The 12,905-nt window shown below is 35.0% G+C and overlaps 1 protein-coding gene across 5 annotated transcripts in view; it reads right to left on the bottom strand.

Moving 5' to 3' along the window:
• LOC131035216 (uncharacterized) overlaps positions 1-12,905 on the bottom strand; it is a 324,651-nt gene that overhangs the window by 269,026 nt on the left and 42,720 nt on the right. For all 5 annotated transcript variants that reach the window (XM_057966868.2, XM_057966870.2, XM_057966869.2 and 2 more), the window contains exons 5-6: positions 6,331-6,419; positions 6,132-6,235 (exon numbers count right to left, since the gene is read on the bottom strand). In XM_057966868.2, coding sequence (XP_057822851.2) covers positions 6,132-6,235; positions 6,331-6,419 — 193 coding nt within the window. The remainder of the gene's footprint in view (positions 1-6,131; positions 6,236-6,330; positions 6,420-12,905) is intronic.

The following is a 12,905-nucleotide window of genomic DNA, read 5'->3' on the forward strand; positions in this document are numbered from 1 at the left end:
TTGGTGGCCACAAGCTATAAATCTGGTGAGACCCTTCTCTTTACTATTGTTTATGCTAGAACTGATTTTTTGGGGATGTCTCTACTTTGGGCACATATAAGATTGGTTCGTTCTCTTGCTCTGTTTTTCCCTTGGATTTTGGCAGGGGACTTTAATGCAATCACTAGTTTATGAGATAAAAGGGGGAGAATTCCCAAGTTGGATCTTGCTGCTAGCCTTCTAAGGAGCAATATTGAGTTTTTAAGGGTAGTTGACATTAAGCCCTCCAATGGTCTGTTTACTTGGAGTATTAGAAGGTGTGGAGAGGAGGGGATAGCAGAAAGATTGGATAGATTTCTGGTTTCTTGATTTTGGCTGGAGGATAATTGGGATACTTGTTCAAAGATCTAGGATTGGAGAGGATCTGATCATTGACCAATTAAGTTTTCTACTACTAAGTTTCACACTTCAAAGAAGCCCTCTTTTAAGTTTCAATTCATGTGGCTTCGAGATATTTCTCTTCATGACTTCATGGCAGACTAGTGGAGAAACGGGAGACCTACTTATGGAATTGCAATGTACTCTTTTGTCAAGCAATTGCAATTTGTTAAATATAGGTTGAAACAGTGGAATAGGATGAGCTTTGGTAATATCTTCCTAGAAAAAAGGAATGCTCAATCTCGAGTTGATTTTATTACCCACCAAATTAGGGATCAGGGTTTGTCTGAAGCCTTATTCGGAGAGGAGGCTGCAGCGGTGCATGATTTAGAAGAATGGGAACTCAGGGAGGAGATTTATTGGAAGCAAAAGGCTTGGGTGGATTGGTTACAAGAAGGTGACAAAAACACAAAAAAAATTCACAATACAATAAAAGATAGAAGGCATGGAAGCTCAATTACTTCTCGTCTCCTCTGAGGGTATTCTTTTATCCTCTAATAGGGAGATTACTCAAGAGATCATGAGTTTTTTTGTGAATTTATTCACTAAGGATTCTGCTCCTGATAGTGTGGAGGAAAGACTTGTTTTGGATTGCATTCCTCCCCTAGTTTCCAATGAGATGAATGAAGACCTCATTCAACCTATTTCACTAGATGAAGTTGAAGCAGTAGTTTTTGGCATGAAAAAGGGTAAAGCTCCAAGGCCAGATGGCTTCCCCATAAAATTTTATCAGGAATTTTGGGATATTAATAAGCTAGACCTCTATGAGGTTGTGCAGGAATCCTTTAGAAACAAGTAGATGCTCAAGGCTCTGCATGCTACTTCTCTTACACTTATTCCAAAAAAGGAAGGAGCAAAATCCCTTAATTCTTTTAGACCTATTGCTTTGTGTAACGTGGTCTACAAGATTATCACCAAGCTGATTGCAGAAAGACTTAAGCCATGGCTAAATAGATTAATCTCTGAGGAGCAAGGAGGCTTTGTTGTTGGAAGACAGATTTTTGATGGGATTATAATTGCTACAGAGGTTGTACATTCTATGGCTATCTCTAAGTAGAAGGCTATGTTTATAAAAATGGACATGGCTAAAGCTTATGATAGAGTCAAATGGACCTTTTTGCATAAAGTGCTTAATGCCTTTGGATTTGGCATTGAATGGATCAGGTGGATGATCAATTGCATCACCTCCTCTTCTTTTACGGCTCTTATTAATGGTGAGCCCACGGAGTTATTTAGTGCTTTGAGAGGTCTTCGACAAGGCAATCCCCTTTCCCCGTACCTCTTCATTCTAATGGCTGAAGGGTTGGGAAGATTTTTAAAGTCCAAAGTTAGGCAGGGTTTGATTCATGGTTGGGATTGGGGTCATGGTATTCCCCCCTCTTCCCATCTTCAATTCATGGTTGGGGTTGGGTTCTCTAAATGCATTACTTTATGTTTTTTTGTAAAACTACGGGTTTGTTTTTTTGCCGAGTCTTTCGCGAGTCTTTCACGAGTCCGAGTCCGAGTCCAATTTTTTGGTTTGCCGAGTCCGAGTTTTAAAACTTTGGTGCAGACAGCTCTGGCAAGCTTAATTAAAGATTTTTTTCTCCTTCAGCTCTCTTTATCATCCTGATGATGGATCACGGAGTGTGATCTGAAACGTTCATGTAAAAAAATTCTACACAATCTAATCCAGAAATTTTTTGATAATAATTCTATGGATTGTGGAAACTTGATATCATTAATTTAAGTAATCTACTTTCATCAAAATGGAGTTTGGTCAAATGGGACTCTATATGTAGGAAAAAAAATGGATGGGAGTCTTGGACTGCGAAATGTAGGAATGAATGGTCGTGCTCTAGCTGCTAAACTATTTTGGAGAAGGTGTCCTAATCAACATCAATGTTGGGCTAAAATCCTTAACATAAAATATTTGGGAGGAGTGGAAAGAAAGGAAGTGCCTCGGTATAGTCTTCAAGGAAGTGGATCTATGATTTGGCATACTCTCAAAAGAGGAGCCCAATTGGTTAAGCAAGGTTTATTTTGGATTTGTAATAAAGGTGTTGAGGCTATGTTTTGGAAAGACTCTTGGGATGGCTTCCCTCGTATTCTGTCACAATTTCCCCATTTGCATTCTTTGTGTAAGTATTTCCTTGATGCGGGATGGACTAGAGTAGAGGATTTTAAGGTGGCTATGAACTTGGGCCATGGACAGGGGGCTAGATGGAAGGAACCACATGAGTGGCCTACGTGAGGTTCCGTTGAGGATAGGAAGGAGCTTTCTGAAATCTTGGCTGATAGAATGTGTAACTCTCTCAATGGAGCTGATATTCTTGCCTAGGGTCCAAATCCGAAGGGTAAGTCTATAGTGGCTTCAAGTTATCAAGAATTGGACAAACTGGCTTTTGGCACATCACATGCGCCCTGGGGGAAGCGGGTTTGGAATAGGATGGCTTGGCCTAAGTGTAATTTTTTCTTGTGGTTAGTCGTGCACAATAAGTGTCTTACCTGGGAGAATCTTAGGAAGAGAGGGTTTTAAGGCCCTTCAATGTGTTTTTTGTGTGGAAAAAGTGAGGAGACTAGCCCTCATCTGTTTTTTCAGTGTTCTTTTACTAGAGAGGTTTGGCATTGGTGGTGGGGTGTTTGGAGGCACTCTTGTGTTCATGCCAACTCTTTAGTTGACTTCTGGAATAATTTGAGCAAACCTCCTGCTAAGACTTCATTTCTTAAGGTTGCATGGGATATTGAACCTTGTTTCATTATTTGGTAGTTATGGCTTGAAAGAAACCGAAGGGTTTTTCAAGATAAGAGGATGCTGGTGGAGCAAGTTTGGTTGCGGGTTGCTCATATGATACGAGAAACTCTTATGGCTAAGTGTGATCAATGTAAGAGTGTTGACCCTGGAGATGTGCAAGTTGTTCAGAATTTAAACATTTTTGGTGTGATTTCTGGAGTTGGTCCCCTCAAGCGATAGCGGGCAAGGTGTAGACATGATAAGCAAAAGGTTCAATGGGATGGTAAGTGGTCTCCTCCACCTTTGGAAATTCTTAGAGTTATACTGATGGATCTTCTAGGGGAAATCCAGGGCATGCTAGAGTTGGAGGAGTTGGCAGGGATAACTTTGGGGATCTTATCTTTTTACTCTCGAAGTATAGGGGACATTAGACTAATAATTATATGGAGGCTCTTGTTGTTCTCTTAGCTCTTGAAAGGGGGTGTGCTCTTGGTTGGAGAAGGATTATTTGTGAGTCTGATTCCCAAGTGGTTGTAGATATGTTGAATAAACAGAGGATGGATGATGTTGATTGGGATTTGGCTATGGTGGGTCGTCAGATTCTCAGTTCGAGAGATTCCGTTGAGTTTGTTTCCTTTCATTATGTTCCCCGTGAGCGGAATAGGGTTGTTGATTGTTTGGCAGGTGGGCCTCTGAAGGATTAGATGGTTGGAATGTGGGAGATTGGGGCTAATTGCCTCAGGATTATGTTTAGGATCTAGAGAGGATTGTTCGGGAGGACAAGATGGGATATTTTTGACCCCTTAGGGGTCGCTCTTTGATGGAGTCTCTTGCTTTATTTTCTTTTCCTGGCTGGTAGGCTCTCTGTTATGTAATGTTATTCCCGATTTAATAAATTTTTACCCCTTTTTCAAAAAAAAAAATTGGTTACCATTTGAAAATTACTAGTTTTGGATTTGAAGTTTGATTTATAAAAATATTAATTCAAAAACTCTAATGAAAGCTCCCTAGTTTTTAATGAAATCTCTCTTTGTTTCAATAGGTTGCTAGTTCTTCAGTTGAACGACATTGAAGTACATACTTCTTCATCCACTCAGTGCGCAATCAATTGACATCGAGCAAAGCAAAGGAGCTAGTTTACATGCATTCCAATTTGCACCTTCTTACTCACAAAATGATGAATACAAGGAAGGGGCAACAAAGTTGTGGGATGTAGAACTAGAGTGCATTGACTTGGATCTTTATTTTGTTGCACAATCTTCAATTATCGAGGAGTCAAGTAGCTAGCATACTTTTAGTGCAAGTAGCAGTGGGGTACTATCATCTAACATTAATGTTGATGATGATCTTGGTCTTGATGATGAGCTATATGGCACTGATTAGTGAATTGATTAGTAATTTTATTATTTAAAGGTTAAACAATAATTATTTATCATGACATTCAAGTTTGATTTTTCTGATATTGAAAACTGAATTTAAGTTAGTATGTTATGTTTCAAAATTTGAAATTTGGAATGGTTTTGTTTAGCATATGCATTGGTAATATGACATTCTAAACTTAACTTATGTTTCAAATTTTGAAATTTGGAATGATTTTGTTTAGCATATGTATTGGTATATGACATTCTAAATTTAATTCTATATATATATATATATATATATATAGGTTGACAATCCTATCTTCAGTGATGATGACTTTTCATGGGTTAATCTAGTGGATCAAAAGTAGAGGAAGTAGCCATGGCAGAGGAGGAGGACAGAGCATGAGGAGACCCCTTGGATGTTAGCTTCATTGAGACACAGACAGGTATCATGGCTGCAACATTATCCAAGACTTGTCATGATGTTGGACATGGTACAAGTGATGTAGGATCCTTTGAGCCATAGAGATATATTTTCAGTTTTGATATTTATTTTGATGCTGTGGATTTCATAATCCATGAGATTTTTATACATTTGACAATATTTTTAACTTTATATGTCTAACGATGTTGCTTCGTTCAGGTAAAATTCAAATCCAATTTTATCTTTTACACATGTGTTCAATATATACTTTTGTATATAATCAAGGTAGCTTTTATTTGATTAGTTTATTGCGATTTTAAAGTTTATTTAGTAAAGGGTGCATGAAACAAGTTTTAAATCCTTAAAAATCTCTATATTTTTATGGTTTTCTCAATTTGCCAAGTCTCGACACCAAGTTTGAGTCAAAAATCAGCTTGCCAAGTCTGATACGAGTGAGAGTCTTGTAACACTAATTTACATAACTTATAAAACGATCACGCATGAAAACATATTGAAGATTTATCAATCAACAATTTGTTGATTTTGTTAATAAAAATAACTCAATAAACAGATTAGAGAAATGGAGTGAGGACTGGATTAAATTTGAAGTCATTGTATGAGACATCTAGCGGATTGCAGACTTGTTTTGAATCAAACAGGAAAAACTATAAAATGTCTGAGCTTGATTCAAACATCTCAGGTTCAAATAATATAAATGCTTTTGAGGATGGAAATTTTTGATAATAGAAAATTTGGTGATAAAGATATTGTGACAATTTTGTTACAGTTTACCACAATTAAAGGAGAAAAAGTTGATGCACCTGCTAGAGCTGTTTTGGAAGACAACAGGGATCACATTAGTGGCAATGGAATAGGTAGACACAAGTCACATTTGAAAATAATAATTCTAAGACTATAGAGGTGAGTTCTTAATTTGATTTGTGCTTCTTGAGGAATTTATGGGTGCAAGAGAAAAAGTCCTCCACATCTCCACATTTACTGTTTTACAAACACGAACAATCAATGTATGCACACCCAAAAAATTGTCAAATTAGTCCTCCACATCTCCACATTTACTATTTTACAGACACGAACAATCAATGTATGCACACCCAAAATATTGTCAAATTCTTTTGCTTGTAATACTATGCAATGCTAGATATAGAACGCTGAAGCCAAATTAAACTAAATGTACTAGTTAAGAAATATGAATTACCATGAGTAACATATGAGGGAATGGAATACTGCATACACAAAATCTTGTTTGATTCTTGTTCAAACTGCAAAACAGAAACATTCCCTTTCTCATCTCCAATATACCTGTCAATTAAAACCAGCATTCAACTTTCCCTCGTAAATTCTAATAAATCCCTTATTAATTTTCTGTATCTCAAATTTAAGTTTTTATTACATACATGAAAGAACTTCCCTGTAGGACTGTAAATGCAGTAATCCCCTTGCAGCGATATACATGAGCCAACTCTTTCTTTTGCACATCCCACACCTAGTCAATATAGTCAGCATAGGAAGAGTAATCAGTTGCCAAAGGGTCATGCATTTCAACTCTTTATTCCCTGCCTCACTTTCAATTTAAGTAAAGGATATATCAAGACTTAATTGAAAATTTGGAATCATTTCTAATTGGGCATTAACCTCAAAGAAAGAGAATACTAAACTTTATATGTTTGGACTTGAGTTGCACTCAACATTGTGATAAAACTCAAAGTCAAACTCGAGATATATGGGGCATGAAGATTGCTATTGTCAAGATTAAAGTTGCTATCAATGTAAGACAGGCTCAGTTTTTGAAAAAAATTTGTAGTTAAAATGATCATAAATTACCTGCGAGTCAAAGTCAGATAGTAAATTCTTTGGATTCTTACATGGAGTTTTGGAAGGGTATGGGTTTCAGTCTGATGGCCAAATGATCTATAGAATTAATGGTGTTAGGAGGATCTTTTAATAAATTGCAACTTTGGAGAGGGAAGGAAAAGTTAACCCAACTTTGCCATAGTGTCTATATTTTATCAAAGAATGTATAATCAATTGACTGGACCTGAAAACAAAGTAGGAACCACTTAATAAAAATACTTAAGTTTTTAAGGTACACTGGTAGACGTTTTGATTTAGAATACAATTCAGAGATTCTTTCTGTACTCAACCATGCAGTAGACATCCATTCTCAAAACAGTGATGTTTAGATGAATTAAAGAATAATACGGATGGTGGCTTTACCACTTTCACACCCTGAAGCATCATTTTTGGTTCAATTATTTTGGTACTTACGCTTAAATAGAATCTGGCAAGACTGCCCACCCATCACTCTGCACTTTGGACTTTTTACCTCTATCATCACAACACTTCCTATGTTATGGCAACAAGAACTCAAATTTTGAAGCTAGTTAAAACACTTCAAACTTCTAGGAGTTCTATTTTCAGTTGTTGCCCTATCGATAAAACTCCTTACCTTTCCAGTTTTATTGTTGATGTTGGTTATTTGGTTGACCTGCATCAGTTAATTCATATTTGTTAATGGTTCAGATTCTATGAAATGAGATCAGGTTGTAGATGATGCCTAAGAAAAACTGATAGAAAAGGAAAACTATTGTCATGTCCCCTCCTTGATCGTTATATATATATATATATATATATATATATATATCCTAAATAAAACAATTATTATTAATTAATATAATAATTACCAAAGAATGATTATTTGAGATTTATTTATATATTAAATATTATTATTTAATTAATATTCAAATAAAATAAATTAATATTATATTATTAACATATTTATATCTTATAAATCATAAACATAATTTACATATTCTTAATTGTAAACACCATTTATTTATTTAAAATAATACACATAATTTACACAATCAATAATAAATAATAACAATAATATTAAAATACAATAGAATAGACAATGACTAATAAGAAGCCTATTTAGGCATCACGTATATATTGCTATCCTAATAAGACTCCCCAAAGGAAAGAAAAACTGTATCATTAACCCCAAATCATTTTGTAGAGGATGCGATTTGTTTATATTATAGGGAGATGCGATCTGTTTGGAACGATGCAACCCTTTCTCTGCCAAGATATAAGAAGTCACTGAAATCGTCCACAGCAGGGGGTGTGGAACTATGACGGGATTAACTATTTAGGGGAATCGATAGCTGACTGGACAAAGATGACGAATAAGAGTGGTGAATCCATCCTTGCAGACCAAAAGACCCGTGAAATAAATAAATTGATAAGAAGAGACAGCATCATCTTTCTCACAGGAATTAAGAATTATAATCAGTCATAGCGATTAGACTGAGACTAGTGTCTCTCATACAAATACTCATGTGATTACATTAATATTAATCTAAGACAGTGACCATCTATATAATTCATAGATCTGTTCATATATAGATATACATTCACAAATCCACACCATTTTATTGGCATCTAGGAAGGATTGATTGGTAGATATATTAGTCATCCTTCCCTTTCTCAGATTGCGATGCATCTCAGATTTCTTACTGAGAGCAGAATCTATATTAAACTCAGATCTTGCCATCATAAGATCACTTAGCGATAATATTAATTGAATTCATCATTCCTTTACTAAGCCATTAATGAAACACATTTAGATATTCATATAATCATTTGTACCAAGCAAAACAACTCTTGGAGATCACTGATTCATTGGCAATATTAGACACTTAACCATTAAAAGTAAGGTAAAACATAAATTGGCTCAACAAGGGGCAAATTCAATGATTTTTTTCTGAGTTTAGAGTAGATTAGGAAAGGGAATATATATGATCTGGCAGCATCGATCAGATCAAATCAGAACTGTTATTGAGTTACATGCAATAACATCCCTGTTCTGGGTGGTATGCATAGGGGATGTGATTAGTAAGTATGCTTAATATATGTAGCCCGAATATGTTTGTATGCAGAATTTAATAATAATATTACATAGACTGCAACATGTACAATAGTAATACTTAATTCATAACAGTGGCAGACCAGATCTGTCATGCATCAGATCTGTCTGCCCTGTTACCAGCCATTAAAAATATTTATAACTAATGTTTTAAGTCGTGATAGTTTCAATAATGTATATAATAGGTATTTAGCAATCACTTCAATAATTGGTTCTACTATTTAATTAATATATTTATTTATGTGTATATATTCAAACCAGAATAAGGATAAGTATATATATTTAATAATGATGTAATATCAATAATGTTATATACACACATAATGTCTTAATCAGACAAATAGCCTTATTAGATTGTAAATCAGAAAGAGCTCAGAAGATAATACATGGTAAGGAGAATATGCTCATATGCCTAATCCTTGTTAGTATGTTACTACTGTCAGTGTTTAAGAACTTGGGAAAGGAGGTGTTTTCGTGTTGGGGACATTACAGTTGGTTTGACACTTGCATTAAGAATTATGGATGTATGATAGATGAATGATTTATTTATAGTTAATCGAGTGAGCAGTGGAATATCACTGATTGGATTCATGTTAAGATGGAAATGTCTCCTGATATATTTAGTGTGAGTCATAAGTATATTGAAATGGATTAATTATGGTTAAAACATAGTAGGGGACATTACAACTATCCAGCAACTGAGAAATAGAAACTGATGTAGAAATTGGTGGTAGAATGGCGATTTACAGGAGTTTAAAGGCCACACATTTACTGGTGTATGTTGCTTGACATGTCACAGACAGGTAGCTAAATTAGTAAGCAAGCACAATAGTTGATACAGATTTGGAAATACCCCTTTCAATGTTATGAAACTGAAGAGTGGGGTTGCTCACTCATTTCGGTGTGATGGATAGATACTTGAACTACCAGTGTTGCAGGTTTTGGATATTCAAGTTCCGAGTCTATATGTAAATTGTATTCATACTCTATCATCTTGAAGCAACACAATCAAATCAATGCACGAGAAAATATTGGCAAAATCTTTCCACATGCATATCATATGAGTTGTCAGTTTCTTTCATAGATCACATTGTCTTTTTTAGAACCACATGAGTTGAATGTGTCAATATTTGCAACTCCAATCATTTACCATGACCACAATTAGAGTTAGGATTTGATGTTTGTGTATGTGGTTAATATAGCATCTTCCATTGAACCATATAAAGTGAAGATCATGGAGCTTAACAAATAGAAAAGACTAGGTCCAAGACTTCTGGCCTGGCCCTTCCATGCAGAAACGCTAGAGCCTTGTAAACGCAGATCTTAGATTGTGTTGATCTTGAAACATTATTCCCTCATTGGCAGAAAACATATTTTTTGATTTCTTCTTAATGATCAGCATCTCTTTTTTTTTCATTCCAAGAGAAAAGATACTTAAATTCCAAGCTGCAAACTTAGAAATTGTGACAACTATAAACGGAAGTGAACTTAGAAACATAGGTTTCAATTTTGATCATATAGATCAAGGCATCAACAAATAAACAAAGTCTTAATATCTTAAACAATTTTAATGATTTCCAAACCAACCAATTAAGCCTTGATAATGTTCATCGACAAAGTTATAAGATTACAAAGATTACATATATGAGTTGAACTTTTCACATTGATGTTCACAGAGACAACAACGTAAAAGTCAAAAATAATGTTCTATTCAATATGTGAAAATTGATATAGCAGTAGATCACAAAGGTGTGTACAATCACATTCCCAACCTTTAGAAATATTGTCAACTTGGTAAATATGATGGCTATTATTTGTGTAAATGTTATATATCATTTCCTGCAGACATACAACATTGTAGTTTGCATCTATTATGAATTCTTGCATTCATTGTCTCTATTATTGATCAAAAGAAAGCCGTAAAGGGTTGCTTCTACTGTCCACCAATAATATTGGAAGGTAAGAATCAGATAGAGACACATTCAAGCAGAAATGTGTAGAGAAAAATTCAACAGGAAAATATTGCCAATGGAAATCCTCATTTAAGTAGATAATGACATTACAATATTTCTCTAGAGTATTTGTCAGTGAATTATCAATATTTTCAGTGTTATTAATCCTTGCATCCATTATCTCTCTTATTGATCAAAGGCAAGCCTTGAAGGGGTTGTTTGTACAATCCACCAAGTACACCAATAATATTGGAAGGTGACAATCAGATCAAGACACATTCATAGAGAAAATTTTAAAAGGAAAATATTGCCAACGGCAACCCACGTTCAAGTAGACAATGACATTACAATATTGCTCTAGAGTCTAGGGTATTTATTTGTCAGTGAATTATAGTTATTAATGATCATTTCTTGATGTAATATAAGAATATGAACTTAAGCCAAAAAGAAACATTAGGGATAGATGCAAGTCAAAAATAAAAAGTGCAGAAAGCAAAATTGAGTAGTGTTTGAGATATCAAAAAAAATCTATCATGTTGTCTCAGTTACAGATGTTATTAAAGCTTTAAGTGATTTTATTGAATGTGTCAAACAAAGCCAATTTGTTGCTGCGTAACCATAGACAGCCTTACCCTTTAGTATGGATAGAAGCATAATTTGCAAACTCTGTGATTACTCTCCAAGTTGTTAAGTACTCTATTTTTTTTTGCTCTGCGAGTTTTTACAATTTTAACACATGAATTTTTAGACACAAGAAAAACATGGGTAAAAACGCCAACACGGTAAAACGCTGGTTAACACACATTTTTCACATGTTTTTTGGCTATAAAACCGTGTATTTTCTCTTTTGAGACATCAGTTTTCAATTTAATACATTGTATAATTAAATATTGCAAAAAAATGTTTTTTTTCAAAAAAATAATTTTTAGGACTTTCTAATTTGCCGAGTTTTTGCGGAGTCAAAAATTTTGAGCTTGCCAAGTACTGTTCAAATCCAAGTCTGCGAACTTTGGATACAAGTATTAGTACTATATATTCTTCTTTTACTTGAGAGAAGCTTATATTTTGGACAAAACTAGTTTCATTTTAAATGTTAGGTCACAACAATAAGACATCAAACTTTTAATCTGTGTTGAAGGATAAACTCATAAATTGCATCTACACTATATCATACTAATCCATATGGATACCTATTTCTCTAGGCACTTTTTATTATACTTGGTTTAGTTAAATCCACAAGGGAAAGTTGCAACTATGCAGAAAAAAAATAGAGATCATGTGTAAAGAAATACCCACAAGGGTGCAGTGCAATGACCAAAACAGAGCAAATGACAATGGGAAGAATGGCGAATGGAGGCATGCAAATGACAGGAGGATGGGGAGAATGGAAAACAAAAGCATATTCCACATTGTTTTGATTCAAAAAAGGGTACAAAGAAGTTGTAGGGCAAGTTTATGACTTTTGGCTTGGGTTTCGACCCTTGTGAGCCAATGGCAAATAATTTGCAAAAGGATGGAAATCCTTTAGATCTCCAAGCATCAAATGAACCCATCCTAGCAGTGTCCTTTCCCCTCTTGACACCTCTATCATTTGCGGCTTGCAAGAATAAGGCAAACCCATACCACAAATGGAGTGATTTCTACAAGGAATAGAACAAGATGGTGAACCCTAACCCTCCCAAAATGCCCTCGTAGCTTTTGGTTGAAGATATCACCCAGGCACTTGATTCCAATTCAAATCCTAATTCCTCCCCTTGTTCAAAAAAACTCATATTCTCCTCAGGTGAATCTAAAGTGGCTTTTGCAAATGAACCCATTGATTTCCACATTTTTAAATCCTTTGTCCAAGCAACTTCATCAACACTAGTGTTAGGGGTCAATAACACATGTTAGTTTGTAGTTGGGATGGGTGTTTATGTTTATGTTTATGTTTATGTTTGAGTCGCCGAGAGGTTCCCGTGGGGTAGTTGGTAGTTAGTGACGGTTGGCAACTTGGCCAACCGTCGAGTCTATATATGATTCGGATGGAACCTCGGCAAGGATGGTATTGTACTGACATATTCTTGAGAATTCAATAAAGATATCATTCTTC

This window comes from Cryptomeria japonica, chromosome 5, assembly GCF_030272615.1.
Source record: "Cryptomeria japonica chromosome 5, Sugi_1.0, whole genome shotgun sequence".
Lineage (NCBI taxonomy): Eukaryota > Viridiplantae > Streptophyta > Pinopsida > Cupressales > Cupressaceae > Cryptomeria > Cryptomeria japonica.